Source organism: Hyperolius riggenbachi, chromosome 4, assembly GCF_040937935.1.
Source record: "Hyperolius riggenbachi isolate aHypRig1 chromosome 4, aHypRig1.pri, whole genome shotgun sequence".
In the NCBI taxonomy this organism is placed as follows: Eukaryota; Metazoa; Chordata; class Amphibia; order Anura; family Hyperoliidae; genus Hyperolius; species Hyperolius riggenbachi.
This window is the reverse complement of record NC_090649.1, coordinates 431,792,545-431,818,489: the sequence shown is the minus strand read 5'-3', so window position 1 is coordinate 431,818,489 and position 25,945 is coordinate 431,792,545. Positions and strand designations below refer to the sequence as shown.

Sequence of the window (25,945 nt, the reverse complement as noted above, 5' to 3'; positions counted from 1 at the left end):
AGAATCCCTCCACTGGCTTCCTATCCAGTCCAGAATCAGATTCAAGATACTGTGTCTGACCTACAAATCTGTCCACAAAACCTGTCCAACCTACATTTCCAATCTTACTCAGAGGTACACACCTAGCCGCTCACTCCGCTCTTCCAATGAACTTCGCCTAACCGCCCCCCCCCCCCGCATCACCCAGTCCCATGCACGCCTCCAGGACTTCTCAAGAGCTGCTCCAACACTATGGAACTCCCTACCTCCACCCATTAGGGCAGCACCCTCCTTCAACATCTTCAAGAAAGCCCTCAAAACTCACCTTTTCACTCTGGCCTACTACCACTCACAAGTGCTCTAAACCCACAATGGAACTCTGGTCCCTACCTTTCGTGTCTCTACCTCTCCTTCTAGATTGTGAGCCTTTGGGCAGGGTCCTCCTCCTTTTGTGTCCTACCTGATCTTGCACCTCCATTACTGTGCACCCATGCTATGCACTTGAGTGAACCTAACTTGCCTAATCTCCATGCTCCATCCAGTGACTAAGCATTACCTGGTACTCATACTATGGTGTGTGATCTGGTTTTCTTGTATTCCTGTATTGTCATATTGCTGTATGTCACCCCTAAATATTGTCTGTAACCTAAATTAATGTTCAGCGCTGCGTAATATGTTGGCGCTTTATAAATACAATAAATAAATAAATATTGTTTGATCCACAATGAGCCTGCACGTAATCATATTTACTACTGGCATACAAGAAAAAAACTAGACGGCACCAACTGCTATTATTTATAATCACACCCACTAACATTGCGATAGGCTAAAAGGTTGTTTTTTTTTTATAGATATACATATGGACAGAGGGAGATGCTGGTTGCTTGGCTGTTGGAAACAGCTGCTAATTCCCACAATGCAGAAGGCTTAGGGCCGGTTCACACGGACGGCAGGTGGCGTTGGGGCGGCCAGGAAGTCGTGTCGTCCTGTGACGTCCTGTTCGCTGGCGGCAGTACTGAGATCGTCGCGTTCGGCGTTTCTCCTTCCCGCAGGGGGACATGAAGCCGCGTCGGCTAGCCGTCCCTGGACGTCGCATGCGGCTTCTAGGGACGGCCAAAACGACGCGTTAAATCGGGATTGGAACGCCGCGCTTATGCTATCGACGGTAATCGACGGTAACCGCGCAATGCTAAACGCTCCCATTCACTTGAATGGGAGCGTTTAGCCGATGGGTCCCGAACGCTTGGCGGTAGACGCCGCCTGCCGTCCGTGTGAACCGGCCCTAACAGACAGGAAACGGTCAAGACCTAGGTCCTGACATCACACTATAGGAGGATTTTCACTGCAATATCAGCCTTACAGAACCCCCCCTTCCCCGATGATCTATGTGAGAAGAGGTAAAGATTTCTCATGGGAAAGGGGGCATCAGCTACTGATTGGGATGAAGTTCAATCCTTGGTTACAGTTCTTCTTTAAGTGAACCAGTGACAGCACTTGGATAGCTTGTGTCTCTGGTTCAAATCTGACCCAGGACAGTATCTGCATGGAGCTTGTATGTTCTCCCCATGTCTGCATGAGTTTCCTTCAACATTCCAAAGACATACATATAATTTAATGTGCTTCCCCCTAAAGTAACCTTAGGCTATGATTGACATATGACTCTAGTAGGGCTTAGATCGTTAGACCCTCTAGGGGATAGTTAGTAACAAAGATTGTATACTCTGTAACATGCAGTGGAAGATCTCAGTTCTGTAAATACAATATAAATAAATATGGCCACTAAGGTATGATCTGTAGGCAGCCTTAGGCCCTTTCCCCACTGTCGTGCTAGGTGCTTTGCAGGAAGCTGTTACAAAGCAGGTAACCATGAAGTTATTGCCAGCAAAAACATACATATGTATATGTACAGGGGTTGGACAAAATAATGGAAACACCTTGAAAATCAACAAAATGTATTTTAATATGGTGTAGGTCCACTTTTTGCGGCAATTACAGCCTCAGTTCTCCGAGGTATTGATTCATACAAATTGTGAATTGTTTCCAAAGGAATTTTAGCTCATTCTTCAGTTAAAACACCCTCCAGTTCTTTTAGAGACGATGGCGGCGGAAATCGACTTCTTACTTGAATCTCTAATAATGACCATAAATGCTCAATAATGTTGAGGTCTGGGGATTGTGGTGGCCAGATGAGATGCTCAACTTCATTAGAGTGTTCCTCGTGCCATTCTTTAACAATTCTAGCTGTATGGATTGAGGCATTATCATCTTGAAAGATGGCATCCCCCTGGAAACAGTTCTTGAACCATAGGATGAACTTGGTCGCCCAAAATTCCTAAATAGTCTCGGCTGTTAATTCTTCCACGAAGGGAAATCATTGGCCCGGCGGATTTCCAAGAAATAGCACTCCAGATCAACACAGAACCCCCGCCATGTTTTACGGTTGGGAGAAGGCAGTCTAGATGAAATGCTTCTTTCGGCTGTCTCCAAACGTACACTCGGTCGGAAATAGGGTAAACGATGATTCGTCAGAGAAAATCACTTTTTTCCACTGCTCGAGGGACCAATTCTGGTGGTTTCTACACCACTTTAAACGCTTTGAAACATTTGTCTTTGAGAGCAGAGGTTTTCTAATTGCAGTTCTTCCGTGGAATCCAGATTTGTGCAGCTCCTGACTAACAGTTTTTGTGGAAACTGGGTTCTGTAGGTGTTCGTTCAGCTCTGATTTTAGAAAACGTGGTCTTGCGAGCTTTTCTAACAATTTGAGTCCGACGGTCTCTCTCAGACAACTTCGACTTTCGGCCACAACTGTGCTTTGCTGAGGACGTTTTTCCTTCCCTTTCAAAGGCAGTCATTACTTTTGAGACAGTACCTCTTGAAATTCCAAGCATTCGGACAGTTTCTATTACAGTAGCGCCTGCCATACACGCACCAACAATTTGGCCTCTTTGAAAGTCTGAGAGATCTGCCATTTTTATAGATTATAACCGACTTTGGTTTAAATATCTGTAAAAACAATTATTTTAATTAAACATATCAAATAACAAAAATAATAAACAAAAACAATTATTATTTGTCAAGATTTGATTGCTTAAAACATGTTCAAAGATTATGATGCCAAAATGTTAGGTGTTTCCATTATTTTGTCCAACCCCCGTATAATCACAATAATTCCTGGCCATCTACCGTAAAGAGCAAAGTGGTGCAAAGGATCCTCAAGGAGGGTGTTCAAATTCTAAATCCCCCCCCCCCCCCATATCCCCACACCGATAGTTGTCCTTTAAATACTAATAGTTACTTTGTAGAAAACAAAAAGTCCATGATGTCATCATAAAATGACATTTGGAGAACAGGTATTTCCAATGTGAAACGGATATTTTACCTGTGTCACCTGTACGATGTGAGTGCAGTTTCATAATGAAGAGTTGAATAGTATTAGTTGTCACATTCTTTTGGTTCGCATACAGATGTATTTACTTTCCAAAGAAAAACCCTTCCCTTTCTAAGAAAGCAGTGTGAGGGTTTGTTGGAAGACGAGAGCATGACACTACAGTCAGGGCTTGATACTAGGTAACCTTATGTGTTTCATCTCTCCCAGCTATCTATGATTCCTCGCTCTTCCCTCTGGCACTTTCTCAGCCTTTCAGCTCCCCCACAGTGAGAATCCGTTTTCTAATGCCAATGGTGTTGTGTCCCATCTTTCCAGTCAATCATCAACGTGAGTTTTACAATGACCACCGATGAGTGCATCAGTTTCCCAGTGATCACCAAATTCATCTCCAGCTTTCCATTATCACTGACATGCTCCATTCTTAGTGCCCCCAAAAGTGTCTCCAAACCTTCCTAGTGCAACCCAAAGTATGCCATAGCTATGTAGTATGTCCTAGCACAAACTCTAATCATTAGCCTTTTACAGGGCTCTTTTGATTTCAGCACCAGTGGTTGGTGTGGATGCACCCAGGGCACAGAGTCTAAGTGACCACGGTATTCCCCAAAGCACATCGCAAGGGATGATGGGCAGTCACCCCTAGCAGGTGACAGACTACTTTCCTGCCTGGTTGGTGCAAGGTCATGACCCCTGAAAACACCTCACTGATGATGGGCAGAACAGGAGGGGGAAGACTTGTGAAAACTTTTCTCACATTGGGATTACATAATCTCCTAAATTATCCGGTGTTCTTGACCTGAAAACAAAGATTGTTCACAATCGTGGTTTAGGGGAAGGATACAGAAAGCTGTCTCAAAGATTTCAGCTGTCTGTTTCCACAGTTAGGAACATATTGAGGACATGGAAGACCACAGGTTCAGTTCAAGTTAAGGCTCAAAGTGGCAGACCAAGAAAAATCTCGGATAGACATAAGCGACGAATGGTGAGAACAGTCAGTCAACCCACAGAACAGCACCAAAGACCTACAACATTATCTTACTGCAGATGGAGTTACTGTGCATCGTTCAGCTATTCGGGGTGCCCTTTACACAAGGAGATGCTGTATGCGAGAGTGATGCAGAGGAAGCCTTTTCTCTGCCCACAGCACAAACAGAGCCGCTTGAGGTATGCTAAAGCACATTTGGACAAGCCAGCTTCCTTTTGGAATAAGGTGCTGTGGACTGATGAAACTAAAATTGAGTTATTTGGGCATAACGAGGGGTGTTATGCATGGAGGAAAAAGAACATACCATTCCAAGAAAAACACCTGCCACCTACATTAAAATATGGTGGTGGTTACATCATGATGTGTGGCCAGTGCAGGGGCTGGGAATCTTGTCAAAGTTGAAGGACGCATGGATTCCCCTCAGTATTAGCAGATTCTGAAAACCAATGTCCAGGAATCGGTGATAAAGCAGAAGCTGCGGCGGGGCTGGATCTTTCAACAAGACAACTGTAATGAATAGCGGAGATGCCGCCGCGCGGTCTGGCGGCGGGGCGGCTGTCTCCAGGTTCAGACCGGCGGTTTCCGCACAGCAGCATGCGTCTGCTTTGCCTGGACCGTCTAGTGCACACAGATGGCGAGCTACACGCGCGCGCTAGAAGGCAGGCTCTTAATGCCAGCAGGAGAGGTATCAGCTGATCAGGACGATCAGCTGATTCCAGCGCAACTACCAATTGGCTGAATGGCTGGGGGCGGCGCTGAGGAGCGCTGCAGTATATATAGATCTTGCTGGTCAGTTGCTGGTTGTCTGCCGTTGCGAATACTTACGTGTGAGCACTCAGACCTCAGTCAGATCCCACAGTGTGTTAGAACCAGGTGGACCTGGGAATTCACACTTAGCCAGATTACGCTCTTGTTAATACTGTGTCCGGGGTGTTGAGACCAAGGACCTCACACCCAAGCTTAGGATTACTGTGTCATTGCTGTGTTATTCTTTAGACTATCCTGGGTGTCGAGACCAAGGACCTCACACCCCAGACTAGGATTGTGCTTTATATCTTTTATGACCATTTGCTCTGTCGACCTCTCTCTTGCTTTCTGATTCCGGTACCTCTGCCTATCTGCCTACCTGTTGCCAAACCTTGCCTGTGCCCGATTACCGAATCAGCCTTCTGTCTTTGTACCTTATCTGCTCGTGTGTTGCCGACTTGGCCTGCCCGACCCTCCTGGCTGTCACTTATCCTCTAAGTGTTCAGTCTTTCTGTACCTCCCGTGACACTATTCCACCAAGTGTCAGCTGCAAAGGACTCCTGCTCCTCAGAGAGTCCTGCCTGCAGTGCAACCAGTGGCCTCTACTCCATAGGAGTCCCCTGGCTGCAGTACAGTCTGATTACCAGTTTATTAAGGAATCACTGGCTGCCAGATTATCTCTATCCCCTCTCTTAGGAGATAGTCCCTGCACAGCCGAGGGCCACCTGCCCCTCAGGTGTTCTCTGGCCGAGTTATCTGTGTTTCCCGCCTCACGGGAGATAGCCTACAGTTGCACTAAACACTTACACTTCATTAGGTGTCCAGAGGTTAGTCATACTTGTATTGTTGGTGATTCTGCAGATCATCCATCATCAGGTATACATCTGTAATGTTGATGATTCTGCAGATCATCAATAATCAGATTCTCTCTGTGTGCTGACACCAATCGTTACAGAACGGCAGACCTGAAAAACAAGATGGATGCACTCAACAGCCGTCTTGATAGACTAACCACCTCGGTGGAGAATTTCATCAGGGTGTTGGACGGCCAACAGACCCAGATTACTGCTTTGTCTGGGTCCATACAAGTCCTTCAAATGGCTGTGAATGCAGTGCAATCTCCTCCAGTTACAGACTTGCGTATGTCTGTACCCGAAAGGTTTTCTGGTCATAGATCTGACTTTCAGAACTTTAGAAATCGAGTATTGTCTTATTTTGAGTTGAGACCCAATTTATCAGGAACTGAGGCACAGAGAATTACCTTTATTAAGACCCTTTTGTCAGGGGACTCACAAACATGGGCATATAGCCTCCAGGCAGGGCATGAGGCTTTGTCATCAGTTGAGGAATTTTTTAAGGCTATGGCCATAATTTACGATGATCCGGACATTGCTTCTACCGCTGAGCGTAAGCTTAAGACTTTATGTCAGGGTAAGGATCCGGTAGAGGTCTACGCAGCTGAGTTCAGGAAATGGGTGTCAGCTAGGTGGGGACATTTGCTTTGTTAGACTGTTTCCTATCAGGACTATCAGACGCAGTTTCTGATTTGATGTTGGGACACCCTGAACCAAAATCTATTGATGAGGCAATCTCTTTAGCAGTACGGGTTGATCGCCGTTTGCGCTATCAGAAACAAACCCGGGGAAGGAATACTATAAGATATGTCTCCTACGCCTCTCCTCCACACGTTTCACCTCCACCGGAGCCAATGCAAATTGGTCAATCAAAATTGACACGGGTGGAAAAGAATCGCAGGAAAACAGAACAACTCTGTTTGTACTGTGCAGAGGAGGGGCATAAGGTACAGAATTGTCCTAAAAAGTCGGGAAACACTGCCGCCTAGGTGTAGTCAGAGGTAATACCCTAGGCGCGCAGTCATTACCTCTAAACAATAATCGTTTGCTCCTTCCCTGTTCGGTCACATGGGAGGGTCAGACTGTTCCCACTGAAGCTTTTCTAGACTCTGGTTCAGCGGCTAACTTTATAGATTACGAGTTTGCAAAAAATTTGGGGATTCCCCTACTCCCGTTAGACCAACAGGTTTTGGTCACTGCGGTAGATGACTCTCCTCTGCAAAGTAGACATCCCCTTTCGCAGACCCCTGAGTTGATGTTCAGTATTGGGGTGCTACATAAAGAGAGTCTACAGTTTCTGGTCCTGCGTATGGCAACCTCCACCATTATTCTTGGCATGCCATGGTTACAACTTCACTCCCCTCACCATACCTTCGACTGTCCCATCGATTTAAGATCTGGTTGTATGCCTCCTAGGGGTCACCTCTATAATCTATCTGGGCCTGAGAAACTGGCAATGCAGGAATACATCAAAGAGAACTTAGCCAAGGGTTTCATCCGTCCCTCTCGTTCACCAGCAGGGGCAGGATTCTTTTTTGTAAAAAAAAAAAAAAGGATGGAGGCCTTCGTCCCTGCATTGATTATCGAGGCTTGAACAAGATTACAGTGAAAAATCGTTACCCATTACCCTTGATTGATGATTTATTTACTCAGGTTACCAACGCCAAGATTTTCTCTAAACTAGATTTGAGAGGTGCATACAACCTAGTTCGAATTAGGGATGGTGACGAATGGAAGACGGCCTTCAACACACCCGACGGGCACTACGAGTATCTGGTGATGCCCTTCGGGTTGTGTAACGCCCTGACCGTCTTCCAGGAGTTGATTAATGAGGTATTCAGAGAGGTATTGGGGAAGTTCGTCTTAGTTTATCTGGACGATATACGGATCTTCTCGTCCAATCTCTTGGAACATCGAAAAAACATGTTAAGTTTGTGTTAGGGAAGTTAAGACAGAATCTGCTTTACGCTAAATTAGAAAAATGTCTCTTCGAAGTAACCTCCGTTGCCTTCTTGGGGTACATTATCTCTACGTCTGGCCTCTCCATGGATCCTGGAAAGGTCTCTGCTGTTTTGGAGTGGCCTCAGCCTGTGGGATTGAAGGCGCTCCAAAGATTTTTGGGCTTTGCCAACTACTACAGGAGATTTATAAAGGGATACTCCTCAGTGGTCTCGCCTCTCACCAGTCTCACCAAGAAGGGTGCTGATATTTACCACTGGTCAGCAGAGGCACATTCTGCTTTCTCTACACTGAAAAAACTGTTCTGTTCTGCACCCATATTAAGACATGTGGATGTCACCCTCCCCTTTATCGTGGAGGTTGATGCCTCAGAGGTGGGGGTGGGGGCTGTATTGTCTCAGCGCTCGGGTTTGCAGGGCAAACTCCACCCATGCACCTACTTCTCTCGTAGGTTTTCACCTGCAGAGAAAAACTACGATAAAGGCAACCGGGAGCTTTTAGCTCTTCAATTAGCTTTTGAAGAATGGCGACATTGGCTAGAAGGTGCAGAACATACTATCACAGTTTATACAGATCACAAAAATCTGGAGTACATAGAGGGCGCCAAGAGACTTAGCCCTCGTCAGGCCCGGTGGTCTTTGCTCTTTTCAAGATTCAGATTTGTAATAACGTATACCCCTGGTAGTAAAAACATCAAGGCCGACGCCTTGTCCAGGTGTTTCGAGCCCGAGACAGTACAGCCCTCAGCCCCTGAGACCATTCTACCTCAGAGGGTAGTCCTGGCAGCCACTGAAACCTGTAAGGATTGGACAGTCATTCTGAGTCCTTACCAACAGGATGTTCCAGAGGGGAAGCCCGAGGGGTGATGTTTGTACCACTACCTTTTCGTCTGCAACGCCTACAATCTGTTTCATTCCCACAAGAATGCTGGTCATCCCGGGGCCACCAGAACTCAGGATTTACTGGCCAGATGTGCTTGGTGGCCTACTTTGGCAACAGATTGTAAGGAGTTTGTGAGGGAATGTGCAGTGTGTGCTAGGAGTAAACCTTCTCGCCAGGCCCCTGTCGGTACTTTACAATCCTTGCCAGTGCCAAGTGAACCATGGACTCATCTGTCCATGGATTTTGTAGGAGAACTCTCCAGGTCTGAAGGCAAGACAGTCATTTGGGTGGTAGTAGACAGATTCAGTAAGATGGCTCACTTTGTTGCATTAAAAGGACTCCCCTCGACCCAGGAATTGGCTGATCTCTTCATCCAGCACGTTTTCCGGCTGCATGGCATTCCGGAAAATGTAGTGTCAGATGGGGGAGTCCAATTTGTATCAAAGTTTTGGAAAGCTTTTTGCCATCAGCTAGATATGGACCTTGCATTCTCATCAGGCTACCACCCACAGACCAATGGCCAGACCGAGAGAGTTAACCAGTCCCTGGAGCAATTTCTCAGATGTTATGTCGCAGATGCTCAGTCCGATTGGGTAAAATTTTTGCCATTTGCGGAATTTGCGCACAACAACCTGAAAAGTTCCTCTTCAGGATTTTCCCCATTCCAGGTAGTGTCGGGAAGATCACCCAAGTTTGCCCCGTTACCTGTGGCGTCTACACCATTCCCAGCCTTGGAGGATTGGCAGAGAGCTTTGAAGGAGATTTGGGGAATGGTTAAGAGGAACTTGGGGGAAGCTTTCCAGACCCAGAAAAAACAGGCAGACAAAAGGCGGTCTGTAGAATGGAAGTTTTCTCCGGGAGACATGGTATGGGTATCCACTCGGCATTTGGCCCTGAAGCAACTGTCACCCAAACTGGGTCCTAGATTCATAGGACTATTCCCAGTGACCAGAAAGCTTAATAATGTCACTTATGCGATTGATCTCCCAGCCAGCATGCGAGGTGTGAGATCATTCCATGTGTCTCTGTTGAAGCAGGCAGTGCACGTGGATTTCTCTCCCCCCCCCCCCCCCCCCCCTGTGTTGGTTAATGACCAACCTGAATATGAGATTGAAAAGATTCTGGACTCTCGCTTAGTGCAAAATTCTGTGCAGCATCTGGTCCACTGGAAAGGTTATGGTGTGGAGGAAAGAACTTGGGTGCCAGATTGTCGCATGCATGCGGAAGAATTAAAGAAAGAATTTCATGACTCACATCCTGGGAAGCCGGGTGGGAAGTGTCCGGAGTCCACCCCTCGGGGGGGGGTACTGTAGTGAATAACGGAGATGCCGCCGCGCGGTCTGGCGGCGGGGCGGCTGTCTCCGCGTTCAGACCGGCGGTTTCCGCACAGCAGCATGTGTCTGGTTTGCCTGGACCTTCTAGTGCACACAGATAGAGAGCTACGCGCGCGCTAGAAGGCAGGCTCTTTATGCCAGCAGGAGAGGTATCAGCTGATCAGGACGATCAGCTGATTCCAGCGCAACTACCGATTGGCTGAATGGCTGGGGGCGGTGCTGAGGAGCACTACAGTATATATATATCTTGCTGGTCAGTTGCTGGTTGTCTGCCGTTGCGAATACTTACGTGTGAGCACTCAGACCTCAGCCAGATCCCACAGTGTGTTAGAACCAGGTGGACCTGGGAATTCACACTTCACACCAGATTACGCTCTTGTTAATACTGTGTTATACTTTAGACCAGTTCCGGGGTGTTGAGACCAAGGACCTCACACCCAAGTTTAGGATTACTGTGTCATTGCTGTGGTATACTTTAGACCAGTTCCGGGGTGTTGAGACCAAGGACCTCACACCCAAGCTTAGGATTTCTGTGTCATTGTTGTGGTATACTTTAGACCAGTTCCGGGGTGTTGAGACCAAGGACCTCACACCCAAGCTTAGGATTGCTGTGTCATTGCTGTGTTATACTTTAGACCAGTTCCGGGGTGTTGAGACCAAGGACCTCACACCCAAGCTTAGGATTACTGTGTCATTGCTGTGTTATTCTTTAGACTAGTTCCTGGGTGTCGAGACCAAGGACCTCACACCCCAGACTAGGATTGTGCTTTATATCTGTTATGACCATTTGCTCTGTCGACCTCTCTCTTGCTTTCTAATTCGGTACCTCTGCCTATCTGCCTACCTGTTGCCAAACCTTGCCTGTGCCCGGTTACCGAATCAGCCTTCTGTCTTTGTACCTTATCTGCTCGTGTGTTGCCGACCTGGCCTGCCCGACCTCCTGGCTGTCACTTATCCTCTGAGTGTTCAGTCTGTCTGTACCACCCGTGACACTATTCCACCAAGTGTCAGTTAGCTGCAAAGGACTCCTGCTCCTCAGAGAGTCCTGCCTGCAGTGCAACCAGTGGCCTCTACTCCATAGGAGTCCCCTGGCTGCAGTACAGTCTGATTACCAGTTTATTAAGGAATCACTGGCTGCCAGATTCTCTATCCGCTCTCTTAGGAGATAGTCCCTGCACAGCCGAGGGCCACCTGCCCCTCAGGTGGTCTCTGGCTGAGTTATCTGTGTCTCCCGCCTCACGGGAGATAGCCTACAGTTGCACTTAACACTTACACTTCATTAGGTGTCCAGAGGTTAGTCATACTTGTATTGTTGGTGATTCTGCAGATCAACCATAATCCGGTATACATCTGTATTGTTGCTGATTCTGCAGATCATCAATAATCAGATTCTCTCTGTGTGCTGACACCAATCGTTACAACAACGACCCTAAACACTGCTCAAAATCCACTAAGGCATTCATGCAGAGGAGCAAGTACTACGTTCGGGAATGGCCATATCAATCCCCAGACCTGAATATAATTGAAAATCTGTGGTGTGAGTTAAAGAAAGCAGGAAGCATTTAGAGGCTGTAATACTATTGATGTCAGTTTTTTTTTTGTGGTGCCCAAATTTATACACCTGCCTAATTTTGTTTTAACAATTATTGCACACTTTCTGTAAATCCAATACACTTAATTTCACTCCTTAAATATCACTGTGTGTCTATAATATATTTAACTGACATTGTTTACCGTAACAACCTTTATACAGGAAAATAACGATGATTAATAAGTTTGCCCAAACTTTCGCATCCCACTGTATCTCTAAAATATGGTAAAAAAATGAATTACTTTGTCAGAGCTAATGAAGGTATTATAAGCTGAATGTAATCACGTGTGATTGGTTTGCTTTGTGGGGCTGTGACAGGTTTACGGCACAGTTCCAGACAATTTTTTTTTATAACGTTTGAAAGAGTGGAGGAACATAAGAATTTCTGCCAGTTTTTTACTGCAGTCTCTGCCCGCTTAAAGCAGAAACCTCACTTCCTGCCTCTGACACCAATGGATTCTATTTCCTGTCTCTGTGATGCAAATAGATTGAATTTACTTTCTCTGTGACACCAATGGCTCCCAAGGTAAGGTATTGACTAACAATGAAAACCAGTCAGATGTTCTCCTTGTTTCCCACTGTGCCAGATGTATTTGCTTAAATGGTGTTCATTACTTCCATTAAAAACACTTAAAGAGGACCTCCAGAGTGAAAATGAAAGTCCTGCAGCTGAAAAGAAGTCTTGTCCTCACGATACCGTCCCGAAGTCCCTGCATCACCTGACTTCCAGCGCCTGGCCCCGCCTCCTCTCTCTCCCCGGAGAAAAAAGCCCAGCCTTTTACTGTAGTAGCTAAGGTGGGTGATAACAATTACCTCTGCTGAGTATAGCGGCTCCCAATATCACTGACGCCTTGGCCAGCCACAGGGGCTTTGCTAGAATCCTAAGAGATCCGGGTCACTTTTAGGCACTCCAGTCGGAAAATTAGTGTGGCCATGCACCACAATGTGGGTGTGGTAATGGGTGGAGCCAAGTTTACATGAACTTAAAGCGGAACTTCAGCCTAAACAAACATACTGTCATTAGGTTACATTAGTTATGTTAATTAGAATACATAGGTAATATAATCTCTTACCCACCCTGTTTTAAAAGAACAGGCAAATGTTTGTGATTCATGGGGGCTGCCATCTTTGTCATGGGGGCAGCCATCTTTTTGGTTGAATGGAGGTGACAGGGAGCAGGAGACACAGTTCCAACTGTTCTGTGTCCTGATCGCCCCTCCCAGCTGCACACACTAGGCTTCAAATGTCAAATTAAAAATGTATAAAAAAAAAAAATTGCACCAAAACAGCAGAACGAGAACAACAACATCAGAAATCCCATCATGCTTTGCACAGCATCAGGGTTAAAGGGAAGGTTCAGGGAACTATTGAAAAAAATAAAAATCCCTATCCACTTACCTGGGGCTTCCTCCAGCCCGTGGCAGGCAGGAGGTGCCCTCGCCGCCGCTTCAGAGGCTTCCGGTCGTCTTCGGTGGCCGACCCGACCTGGCCAGGCCGGCTGCCAGGTCGGGCTCTTCTGCGCTCCATGGCCGGGCTCTTCTGCGTCCCACGCGGGCGCGCTGACGTCATCGGACGTCCTCCGGGCTGTACTGCGCAGGCGCAGTAGTTCTGCGCCTGCGCAGTACAGCCCGGAGGACGTCCGATGACGTCAGCGCGCCCGCGTGCGCAGTACAGCCCGGAGGACGTCCGATGACGTCAGCGCGCCCGCGTGGGACGCAGAAGAGCCCGGCCATGGAGCGCAGAAGAGCCCGACCTGGCAGCCGGCCTGGCCAGGTCGGGTCGGCCACCGAAGACGACCGGAAGCCTCTGGAGCGGCGGCGAGGGCACCTCCTGCCTGCCACGGGCTGGAGGAAGCCCCAGGTAAGTGGATAGGGATTTTTATTTTTTTCAATAGTTCCCTGAACCTTCCCTTTAAAAATGCCCGGGCAGTTTTCTTCTGTGCAGCTAAAAATGAGGCTTGTATAAGAGAAACAAAGTTCTGATACTGTGAAACTGTTAAAGAAACACCAGGCCTTTTCAGTGCTGCTGAGTCGATTTTTAGTCTGGAGGTTCACTTTAACAGCGGTCTAAGTAGGCCTGCCCAGCAAAATGTTGGGGCCCCCTCTCCATTAACCACCCTGGCGTTCTGATTAAATCGCCAGGGTGGCTGCGGGAGGGTTTTTTTTAAATAAAAAAAAAACTATTTCATGCAGCCAACTGAAAGTTGGCTGCATGAAAGCCCACTAGAGGGCGCTCCGGAGGCGATCTTCCGATCGCCTCCGGCGCCCAGAATAAACAAGGAAGGCCGCAATGAGCGGCCTTCCTTGTTTTGCTTATATCGTCGCCATAGCGACGAGCGGAGTGACATCATCGACGTCAGCCGACGTCGTGACGTCAGCCGCCTCCGATCCAGCCCTTAGCGCTGGCCGGAACTTTTTGTTCCGGCTGCGCAGGGCTCAGGCGGCTAGGGGGGCCCTCTTTCGCCGCTGCTCGCGGCGAATCGCCGCAGAGCGGCGGCGATCAGGCAGCACACGCGGCTGGCAAAGTGCCGGCTGCGTGTGCTGCTTTTTATTTCATCAAAATCGGCCCAGCAGGGCCTGAGCGGCAGCCGCTGGCGGTGTTGGACGAGCTGAGCTCGTCCAGACCGCTCAGCTGGTTAAAACAAAAACAAAAAAATAACAACCTAAAATGCAGCACATCACATAAATAAGCAGTGTCACTTAAAGAGACTCCGTAACAAAAATTGCATCCTGTTTTTTATCATCCTACAAGTTCCAAAAGCTATTCTAATGTGTTCTGGCTTACTGTAGCACTTTCTGCTATCACAGATCTCTGTAATAAATCAATGTATCTTTCCCCTGTCAGACTTGTTGGCCTGTGTCTGGAAGGCTGCCAAGTTCTTCAGTGTTGTGGTTCTGCTATGAACTCCCCCTTTCAGGCCCCTCTCTGCACACTGCCTGTGTGATATTTAGATTAGTGCAGCTTCTCTCTGCTCTCTTATCTTTTACAAGCTGGATAAATCGTCCTCTGAGCTGGCTGGGCTTTCAAATACTGAGGAAATTCAGACAAGGGCAAAGCTGTTTGCAGGAAGAAAAGAGCAGCCTGAAACTTCAGTGCATGAGAGCAGAAGGGGGAAAGAAACACACAAATGATCTCTTGAGATTCAAAAGGAAGGATGTATACAGCCTGCTTGTGTGTGGATGTATTTTCTATGTGTGGACATACTGTACATCAACCTACTTCCTGTTTTAGTGGCCATTTTGTTTGTTTATAAACAAACTTTTAAAAACTGTTTTTAACCACTTTTAATGCGGTGGGGAGCGGCGAAATTGTGACAGAGGGTAATAGGAGATGTCCCCTAACGCACTGGTAAGTTTACTTTTGTGCGATTTTAACAATACAGATTCTCTTTAAAGTGAACCAGAGACGAAGCATCCTCATGTATTTTACCATATATATAAGTGGGAACATTAGAGAAAACGCCTACCCTGCTCTCTGTTTCATTATTTACTGTTCAGCCTGCTTCTTATCAGCCCAGATGAAATCCCTGACTGAGCATTCAGTCTGGCTTTGCTATAATGACTCAGCTATAATGATTCCTGAGCAGAGCCACAAGGGGGCAGGCTTGGACTTGAAAAGACAGCACAGAAGACAGACTCGGCTATAAAGATTCCTGAACAAAGCCAGACTGAATGCTCAGTCAGGGATTGGTACTTATCCGTTAGCCGGGCGCATCCGGCAGGTGGCGCTGTTGTATCGAATTTCGATGCGCTGGGTTGTATCTAATTCCATTCATACTTCAACGTAGTACTGTGTGAATGGAAGCGCCGCAGGTGGCGCTAATTACATTGATACGTTGATAACAATACAGTGTTAATGGCAAGGAATACATTGTATTTGAAGTGGCCGGCACTGGCACTTAATGGAATTCAAATGAAGGCGGCGGCAATGTAACAGATGAAGCCGCCGCCTTCGTCTGTTCTTCTTCTCCCCCTTTGCCCTCTCTCAACTATACAACCCTGTCAGCTGGGGGGGGGCACACACCTGTCCCCCCCCCCCCCCCCCCCACAGTCGTTCGTCGCAAGGAAACAAGCAGGATTCCCTGCCACGACGAACGACTCTGGGGGGAGACGCATGTCCCCGCAGGCTGCCAGCATTGTAGAAGCGAGAGGAGGGCAAAGGGGGAGAAGAAGAAGAAGAACAGAGGAAGGCGGCGGCTTCATCTGCATTGCCGCCGCCTTCATTTGAATTCCATGTAAAAGTGCCAGCCACTTCAAATACAATGTATTCCTTGCCATTAACACTGTATTGTTATCAACGTATCAATGTAATTAGCGCCACCTGCGGCGCTTCCATTCACACAGTACTACGTTGAAGTATGAATGGAATTAGATACAACTCAGCGCATCGAAATTTGCTACAACAGCGCCACCTGCCGGATGCGCCCGGCTAACGGATAAGTACCCAGGGATTTTATCAGGGCTGATAAGAAGCAATCTGAACAGTAAATAATGAAACAGAGAGCAGGGTAGGTGTTTTCTCTAATGTTTCCACTGATATATATGGTAAAATACATGTGGGTGCTTCGTCTATGGTTCCCTTTAAACATAACTAGGCAGAGTTACCTGGCTTCTGTGCTGGCTGATCTGGCTTTCTGCTGGGTGGGCTGGCCTGCCGACAGGTCATTTGGCAGTTCCCCCATAGCATTCCCTGACCTTCTAGTAGACCCCTCCCATGCTGCCAGGGGCGTCCCACTGAGGCACCACAACTCCCAGAATGCCCTCATTGAAGAACCACAGCTTCCTGCATGCCCCCATAAAGGCATCACAGTGCCCAGCATGGCACCACAGCGCCTACTATGCCTACATAAAGGAAACACAGCACCCAGCATACCCTCAATTGATGCACCACAGCTCCCAGCATGCCCGCCATTGAAGCACAACAGCTGACTGCCTGGAAGGCATACGGGGGAACCCCAGAATAGATCTGGGACACGTGCCACTGATCTTTGGGGTTAGTAATGCCCCTTGCCAGCCATCGGCTTGGCTGACCAATTTGCCGAGTGCTGGCATTGCTCTCCCCACTCACCCCTGCCACCGCATGCCATCACTTTTGCGGCTCTTCGTCAGACCTCCTGCCTCCCGCGTAGTAACAGAACACTGTGTCTGTACAGCCTTGGCTCTGCAATGTCGCCAGAGGGATCGGGTGCCAACCCCCTCCAGAGGACATGCCTTGTGTGTAAGAGGCTTTACCTACTTTGTGCATTTCTTTACTGTGAGAACACCAGTGCCTACAACACCAAAAATAGGTTGTAAACATTTTACTGTCCGAAACTAAAAATAAATGTTTTTGGTAGAGTTGGCCTATAAAAAATATTGTGCTAACAGTCCTGTGTTGCGCAGTTATGTGCTAGATGCATATTTCATTACATAATATATGATGTACATAACGTGTATTGTGTTACACGGAAAGTACACTGTAACTAAATAAGTACATATTATGTCACCTAGATATTCTGCATTGTATTAGACAGTCGCTTTGTGCTATTAATAGCAATTCTTGTAAAAGGCGGGCAGTATAGCCTTTCTCGATTTATATTATTTTTTTTTCCCATACAAAAACGTTTTTTATTATTATGTATTTATATGGTGCTGACACCTTCTGCAATACTTCATATGGCTCCAACTGTCTCTCCCAGGTGCTCATAATGAAAGCCTTGCTGTAGTCATAGTTCAATGTCTCTATTACAGTCTAACATTATTTGTGAAGGGGAATAGGTGAAATTGTCTGCATGTTATTGGGATGTGAGAGGAAACCAGCACACAAACACGGGGAAAACATACAAACCCCATGCGAACAACATGCTGTCTGAGATTCAAACTTGTGAACCAAGCACAGTAAAGGTGCGTACACACATGCGACTATAGTCGTTTGAAACGATCGTTCCCCGATCATTTCAAACGACGATCGTTTTAAAAAAAGCAGCCAACGACTATTAAGTCTAACGACGGACGAGCTAGATCGTTAAAAACGAACGATCTAGCTTGGCGGATTTTTTCCAACGACGATCGTTTGCAAAAGTAGTACATCGTTGGAAACGGTCGTTCGTACTAGGCTTGACATGCGCATTTCACTATTTCTCCATGGAACTTTTCATTTTTATGCGCAGGCGCAATAGTTGCTTTACGTGATGTAACGTTCGTTCTAACGATCAGATCGTTACACACCTTTCAAAACTAACTTTACTTAGGTCGTTCTTTCATCAATTGAAAGTTCGTTCGTCGTTGACAACGAACGATCGTTGTCGCATGTGTGTACAGAGCATTAGGCAAGAGTGCTATCCACCAGGCTACAGTGCCCCCAGCTAAAGATTTAAAGGACACCTGAAGCCAAAATTAACAAATTAAATAAACGATTGTAGCTATCTTCCTTCTCCTAAAAATTACTTTTTACGATATTCCCCAGTTTTATTTTATGTTTAAATCTACTTTTTTAAGTTTTTTAAATGTGTTATTGTTTTTGCTTAATGACACATTCATTTAAGTATGCCAGAACTAAAATCTATGAACTATTGAACCTTTTTATCTCTTTGCTGCTCTCAGAAGCCATTTTCTGCTAGGAAAGTGTTTGTTTTATACATGTAGTCCCCGGTTTACGAACACCCGAGTTGCGAACGACCCGCCGATACGAACGTCGCGATGATTGCCATGCCCCATGACGTCACCAGCGAGTGCCGGGTTGCGGTGACTCAAATGTTTTAAAGGGAATTAAATTGATATAAAGATGCCCTGTGTGTGTGGGAAGGTGAGCAGATACATACTGCACACCTCCCGTGTCCTGGCATCACCCTCCGTCTCTGCAAAAAAAACCTCAGTGTCGCTAAGCAGATCTGCGCCCTCTGAACCGGATACTGAGCTGCGCATGCGCAGTATGCCAGGTCGTCTAGTGGCTACGGTCTTCGCTTCCAGAGCATCTGTGTCAGAGGGCAACAGCCTGCTTAGCGAGAGTTTTATTGCAGAGGGTGATGCCAGGACACGGGAGGTGTGCGGTATGTATCTGCTAACCCCCCCCCCCCCACTGGCCGGACCACACTGCCTGAGCCACTCAAGTCCTGCTGCTGAGCTGCTGTTGTGTGGAGCCTGCCTCTGTTGTGCTGGACCCTGGCTGAGTCAGGTACATGAAGCTTTCCCGGGGAGGGGGGGGGGGACAACGCACAAGGAGACACAATGGACACACAAGGAGACAATGGGGATGCAAGGAGGCACAAGGGAGGCCAAGAATACACAGAGGGGGACACTGGAGGCACAGGGGACAGAGATGGCACAGTGTTCCGACTTAAAGGAGTTATCAGGCAATTTGCATGAAAATAAGGGCTACTTACCCGGGGCTTCGTCCAGCCCCAAGCTCCTAGCATGTCCTTCGCCGCAGCTCCGCCGTCAGCCGGTCGCCCCCTCTTCCTCCCGGTCCCCGGCGATGACGTCAGGCCGAGGGACATGCTGGTAGCTTGGGGCTGGACGAAGCCCCTAGTAAGTAGCCCTTATTTTCGTGCAAATTGCCTGATAACTCAGTTAAGAACGAACCTACAGTCCATATCTCGTTTGTTAACCGAGGACTACCTGTAGTTGGAATTTCTTATCAGTGAGGGTCACGCTGTAGTCACTTCCTGTCTGAGTCAGGACTGAGTCAGCCACTTGCATACCTGATATTTAACTCTTTCAGGCAGAGAAAGAAAAAAAGGAACACAGCATAGTTATTAGTGTGCTTGGCACTGTACATACCCATGTCTATCTCATGTCACATGTCACTTCTGGTATCCTTTAAAGAGACAATGAAGGGGAAAAAAAAATATGATATAGTGAATTGGTTGTGTACTATGAATAATTACTAGAAGATTAGCAGCAATGAAAATATTCTCATACTTTTATTTTCAGGTATATAGTGTTTTTTCTAACATTGCATTATCCTATAATATGTGCAGATTACACAACACTCACTTCAAAATGAGTCTTTCAGAGCAGTCTGTGAAGTAATGACCTCTCCTCTAGCAGAGAAAAAGTAAACAGTTCACTTACAGTTGAGATAATAAAAGTCCACGACTAATGGCCCATACTCACGGGCAACTTTTTGGCATGTCGCTAGCACACGGGAGCGTGTGCGCGACATGCCGGCGACAGCTCGTCGCCAGGTCCCTCCGCATACACACGGCGGAGGGACCTGGCAACTGATTCGGCGGAAGCTGTCGCTGTTGTCCCTCCCCCCGCCGGAAGCGCCGTCTATTTGCAATTATGTTGCTGTCGCTAGTCCGCGTACTCACGCGGACTAGCAACAGTTGCGGCGGCGACTGTCGCCAGGCGATTGACCGCGCCAATCGCCTGGCGACATCAGCGACGGGCGACAGTTCGGGGTGCGCGCCCGTGCAACGCCGCATACTCACGGGCGACCTGTCGCCGTAACACGCACGCGCCGCATGTTGCGGCGACAATTGTAGCCCGTGAGTGTGGGCCAGAAGACTTAGTCGGAGAGCTTAATGGCTTATTTGCATAGAGATAACAACTGGAGTTTCTCAACTCTTCCTGTACTGCAAACAATTAGACTGATGTATCTCATCTTAATGTTTTATTTCTTAGCTGTACTACACATACAAATCATAATATCATAATTTTTTTTTCGCTTCAGTGTCTCTTTAAAGGACAACTGTAGTGAGAGGGGTATGGGGGTCGCCATATTTATTTCCTTTTGAATAATACCAGTTGCTTGGCAACACTGCTGATCTTTTTGGCTGCAGTGGTGTCTGAATCGCACCAGAAATAAGCATGCAGATAATCTTGTCAAATCTGACAATAATGTCAAAAACACCTGATATGCTGCATGCTTGTTCAGGGTCTATGGCTAAAGGTTTCAGAGTCAGAGGATAGCCAGGTAACTGGTATTGCTTAAAAGGAAAAATATGGCAGCCTCCACATCACTATTACTTCAGTTGTCCTTTAAGGATGAACTTTAACCAAGGATTGAACTTTATTCCACTCAGTAGCTGATAACCCCTTTCTCATATGAAATCTTTACCTTTTCTCAAATAGATTGTCAAGGGTGTCTGTATGGCTGATATTGTGGTGAAACCCCTCCCACAGTGTGATGTCATAGCCAAGGGACAGTCCCTGTATGTGAACCTCATTGCATTGTGGGAAACAGCTTTTTCCAACTGCCAAGCAAGCAAGATCTCCCTCTGTGCATAAAAATCTTAGTAAACGAACATTGAATACAGAAAACCTGGCAGAACTTAAGATGTCACCGCCGGTGATCAATTTCAGAAGGTTCAGGTAGTCTCCGAATTACGAACGCCGACTTACAAACAACACGCCGATACGAACGACATGGATTTTGTGTTTCCATGGAAACAAGTAAAAAAAAAATTAAAATTGGACTTGTGGTTTTTGAGAAAATCGATTTAAAAAAATTAAAAGAAAAAATGGCTTTAAGCAGGTGCAGAGGTGACGCAGAGGGGGACACTGGAGGCATAAAGGAGAAGCAGGGGACAGAGATAGCACAGATGGCACCGACATAAGAACAGATTCAGGTTAAGAACGAACCTACAGTCCCTATCTCGTTCGTAAACCGGGGACTACCTGTAAATCAGGGTGAGGAAAGATTTTACAATGGGCAAACATTGACTAAATAATCTATAAATGAATATTGTAAAAAATAAGCAATTTTATTCCTTGTTATTTTCACTACCCTTTTAAAGTGAACCTTAACCCTGAAAGAAAAAAGTTTCACTTACCTGGGGCTTCCCCAAGCCCCCTGCAGCCGTCCTGTGCCCTCGCAGCTCCTTGAGTGCCCTCTGGTCCCACGCCGCGGCTTAGTTTCAATTTGGGCCGACTGACAGTCGCCCCCCCGGCATCGCGTCCTCTTCTTCGCCTTCCCTACTGTCAAGTGCGGCATGCGCAGTGCAGTACGCTTGCTCGAGAGGGGAGGGGCTTGATTCAGTAAATGGTGCTAACCCACTTAGCACGCCTAAAGACTTTTGGGCGTGATAACTAGGGATTGCTAACTGGGTTAGCACCGTTTACTAAATTCACATCGCGTGCACAGTCCACGCGCAAAACTTTGTGCGTGCGAAACTGTGCATCGCGGTGCGACGAAAACGGTGCACCCTATGCGCCTATAAGGTCGCACCGAATGCGACCTTATAGGCGCATCCGGTGCGCCGTTTTTGTCGCACTGCGATGCGCCGTTTCGCGCGCACCGCGCTGGACAAAACTTTGCGCGCGGGACTTTGCACGTGATGTGAATTTAGCACGCCTAAACTAACTTTAGGCGTGATATAGGGCTTTTCACAGCCGTGCTAACACTTAGCACGGTTTACTGAATCAAGCCCGAAGACTTTCTACTGACACTGCAGGTTGAGCTACGTACTTGCCTCACGATGCAGGGAGATGGAACCAGCTGCGTCTCCCTGGCGAAAATCCACCGTGACCGTCATTGTTGCCGCACGACACTAAGCGACATTCGCGTGATCGTGCCCCTGCACCCACGTCATTAGATGGCATAAACGACCTTGTCGCTCAAAAAGTCACGGTCGTCTGAAAAATCGTCCAAAAAATCGTGAGGCAGGCACTGGCCTTGAGAAGCAACAGCATTTCTCTAGGGAATATCTCTGGACCAAAATGCATTTTGTCATGTAGTTTTCACCAAAGCTAACCTATTATGCATTTCATTGCTTTGCATATTGACGTTGCTTAGGATAACGTCAGGACCACTTTAAACTGGTCAGGAGAGGTAACAAAAGGAACCAATTAGTGGGGTGCCATTTAGCCCAGAAGATCCGGGCTTTAGAGCCTGACAACAAAGTATTCCATGCATTAAAAATGAACATATGTTTCCCGAGTCTAAATGATGTTTTACTTTTTGTTGTTTTTAAAGACGCAGTTTAATTGTTAAGTACTTACTTTTAATCGTTGTAGCACACTTGTAGCCCTAAGATGTACTGCGGTTTATGCATTTGCCATTGCCCTTTAATTTTATGGGTTTAATTGAAAAGTCGGAGCTGGGAGGTGAATAGCCTCTAAACAAATGATTTGCTGCTTCCAGCGGTGGGTCAAGCAATCATGTAATTTGATGTGCTCCTTTTCAGGGGGAGCTTGAAGAGATTCTAGATGGTGGCTTCAGTTCTGTACATGCGCCTTACAATATCCTAAAGATTTCCTCCTTTGTCTTGCAGTGTGGGAACTTTGCCGTTCTGGTGGATCTTCATGTTTTGCCTCAAGGCACCAGTAAAGACACCAGCTGGTTTTCTGACCATGAGAAGGAGGTACAACAAAACCATTTCTACTTCAAAAGCCTTTAGCTGCAGGGAAGAAATTGGACTGGCCTGATTTGCTCAGATCTTATTTTCATTGTTATGTTGAGACTACTGTGAATTATAACTAACCTTTAACAGCTCCTAGGGGACTATTAGACATGTGTTCTGTTTCCCTTCGCTTAATGACTTTTATTTTACTAAACCTTTTACTCTGTTTTTTTTGTGTGTGTAAATATGTTTTTGTTTTTTTTGTCATGGTCCTTCTGTCTCTCTCTTTTTTGTATTTTTTTTTTTTTTATTTCTTAAGTTCTTTTATGTTGTTGTTTTGTTTAGTTTTTTTGCTTGTTTATTAATTTTATTTCTTGTCTCTTAATTTGGCCAGAGTTGTGAACATTATTAATATGATTGAGATAATTGTGTTTATAAAGAAGAATGTATTGTATAGTTAGTAGCTGATTTTGGCCAGGAGAATGTCTTTATAGAGTTTGTATGTGTTCCCTGTCGGTTGGGATGTTTTGACCATGTGTGGGAATGTTCTCTGTGTGTGTGGGTGGGTGTCGTCTCTCCATGTATTCGCATGCTCTCTCCATGTGTTGGTATGTTCTCTCCATGTGTTGGTATGTTCTCTCCATGTGTTGGTATGTTCTCTCCATGTGTTGGTATGTTCTCTCCATGTGTTGGTATGTTGTCTACATGTGTTATGTGCTCAACATGTTTTGGCATGCTGTCTCCATGTGTTGTATGTTCTCGCCATGTGTTGTATGTTCTCGCCATGTGTTGTATGTTCTCTCCATGTGTTGTACGTTCTCTCCATGTAGTGGTATGTTCTTTCCATGTGTAGGTATGTTCTCCCTGTGTATGTGTGCATTGTCCTCTCCATGTATAGGAATGTTTTCTCCATTTGTGAGTATGTTCTTCCCATGTGTAGATGTGCTCTCTGCTTGCGGAAAGCTTGTCACTGGTGCTCACCACTGGGTACAAAAGCGTTGGTACTGGAGGATGTTAGAACCGGCAGGAGATGATCGTGCTGGAAGGTACTGTGAGGCACGTCTCTGCCGCCTGGCCACATCCCCCACACTCTGAAACCGTACATTTGGCCAATAATTTCTACCCCAGTTTTGGGGGAGAAAAAGTGTATCCTAAAAGTCTGATAAATATGGTGCTTTAGCCAACAAACATGTTGGGTTGTAGCTAATGGACATTTCTTATGCAGATGTTAATTGTCTTAGGATGACTGGCATAAGGCATGTCTAGGTAAGGATGATAAAATTCTATTGTGTGTTGACGATAAATAGTGTTAAAGCCCTTTTCTTGCAAAAACTGGTTTGTAACCAGTTATGATTGCAGTTTATAGTCGTTTGTTTTATCGCCCTTAGCTAGACATTTTAAAGACAACACACACAATCCAGACAGAACACTATTAAAGGGAAGCTGAAGTGACACACGCACACACGCACGCACGCACGCACGCACACACACACACACACACACACACACACACACTCTCTCTATTTAGACACAGGTTAAAATGAAAGGCAGGTGTGGGCCTTGCCATTCAACGAGATGCTGGACGAAAAGTTAAGAGTTTTCCTCAGTATTGTACAAAGATATGACGCATTTCACAGTTTGCAGCCGCTTCTTCAGGTCAATAAAAAGTAGTAATGAGCTCTGAGCGCCTCATTTTAACCTTTTCGGGACCGGCTGCCTAACCCCCTTAAGAACCAGGCTATTTTACATGGGGAGGGGGGGTCAGGCAGCCGAATCTCCTGTGTGGCTTGCTGGGCATGGTGTCCCACCTGTAGCCAGCATCCTTTACTTACCTCCCAGGCTCCAGCAATGAGCCACAGTGGACCCCTCCGCTCCGGCTGGCATCCCCACTCGTCCTGCCGCTAAGTTCCGGGTCCCGGCTCGATGACGTTATCAAGCCGGGACCCGGCACTTACACCAGAGCGAACAGGGATGCCGGCTGGAGCAGAGGGCAGTGCTGATCACCGGGGGAATGTCAGAAAGGTGAGTGGATCCTGTTCCCCCTCCCCTACCGGCAAAGCTGTAACAGTGATCACTACGATCCGCCGGCGATCATAGTGATCACGTGATCAGGAGCCATACGCGATGGCTCCTGATCACTAAGGGAAGATGTCAGCTGTCATATGACATCTTAATCTCCCCTCTCCGGTGCGCACGATCACATTGGGAGTGGAAACGGCGGGCAGCGTAAATCCTATGCCGCATCAGGCTACAACAGCCACAAGTGCGGCTTAGGTTTTACTACACGCGGTGCCCAATAGGTTAAACAATACCAATTGCCTGGTAGTCCTGCTAATCTCTTTGGCCTCAATGTGTGAATCATACAACTGAAAGAAGCATGTCTTTGAAGGAAGGAGAGAAACGGGCACTGCTGCATAAAAAGGCCCTTTATTGTGGCCGGGTTACACAGTGGTTAGCAGTGGGGGAAAGGATATGCCTGACGGCTGTTTCGCAGATATACAACCTGCTTCTTCAGAGGCTCTGAAGAAGCAGGTTGTATATCTGCGAAACAGCTCTCAGGCATATCCTTTCCCCCACTGCTAACCACTGTGTAACCCGGCCACAATAAAGGGACTTTTTATGCAGCAGTGCCCGTTTCTCTCCTTCCTTCAAAGATGTCAGTGGTACATTGGAGCACGCTGCAGGTAAGCCCACCAGCGGCTGTTCCATCTCTGCTGCATACTGGTGCCAGTTTTTCCTATTTTTTCATCTTCATATACTGAAACAAGCATGTGGCTAATCTAGTCAGACTTCAGTAAGAGCACCTGATCTGCATGCTTGTTCAGGGTCTATGGCTAAAAGAATAAGAGGCAGATGATCAGCAGCATAACCAGGCAATTGGCATTGCTTAAAAGGAAATCAATACATCAGCCTCCATATCCTTCTTATCTCCGGTTTCCCTTAATATCTGTATAATGGTGGCC

At 46.8% G+C, this 25,945-nt stretch overlaps 1 protein-coding gene across 2 annotated transcripts in view; it reads left to right on the top strand.

Annotated features, from left to right (window-relative positions):
- The window catches only part of SLX4IP (SLX4 interacting protein), a 259,813-nt gene that overhangs the window by 100,772 nt on the left and 133,096 nt on the right, over window positions 1-25,945 (top strand). The window contains exons 1-2 of one of the 2 annotated variants that reach the window (XM_068232487.1): window positions 21,052-21,093; window positions 22,914-23,003. In XM_068232487.1, the coding sequence (XP_068088588.1) occupies window positions 21,067-21,093; window positions 22,914-23,003 (117 nt within the window). In that variant the 5' untranslated portion in view covers window positions 21,052-21,066. Of the gene's footprint in view, window positions 1-21,051; window positions 21,094-22,913; window positions 23,004-25,945 lie in introns of those variants that run through there. The other variant, XM_068232488.1, reaches the window with a different exon arrangement.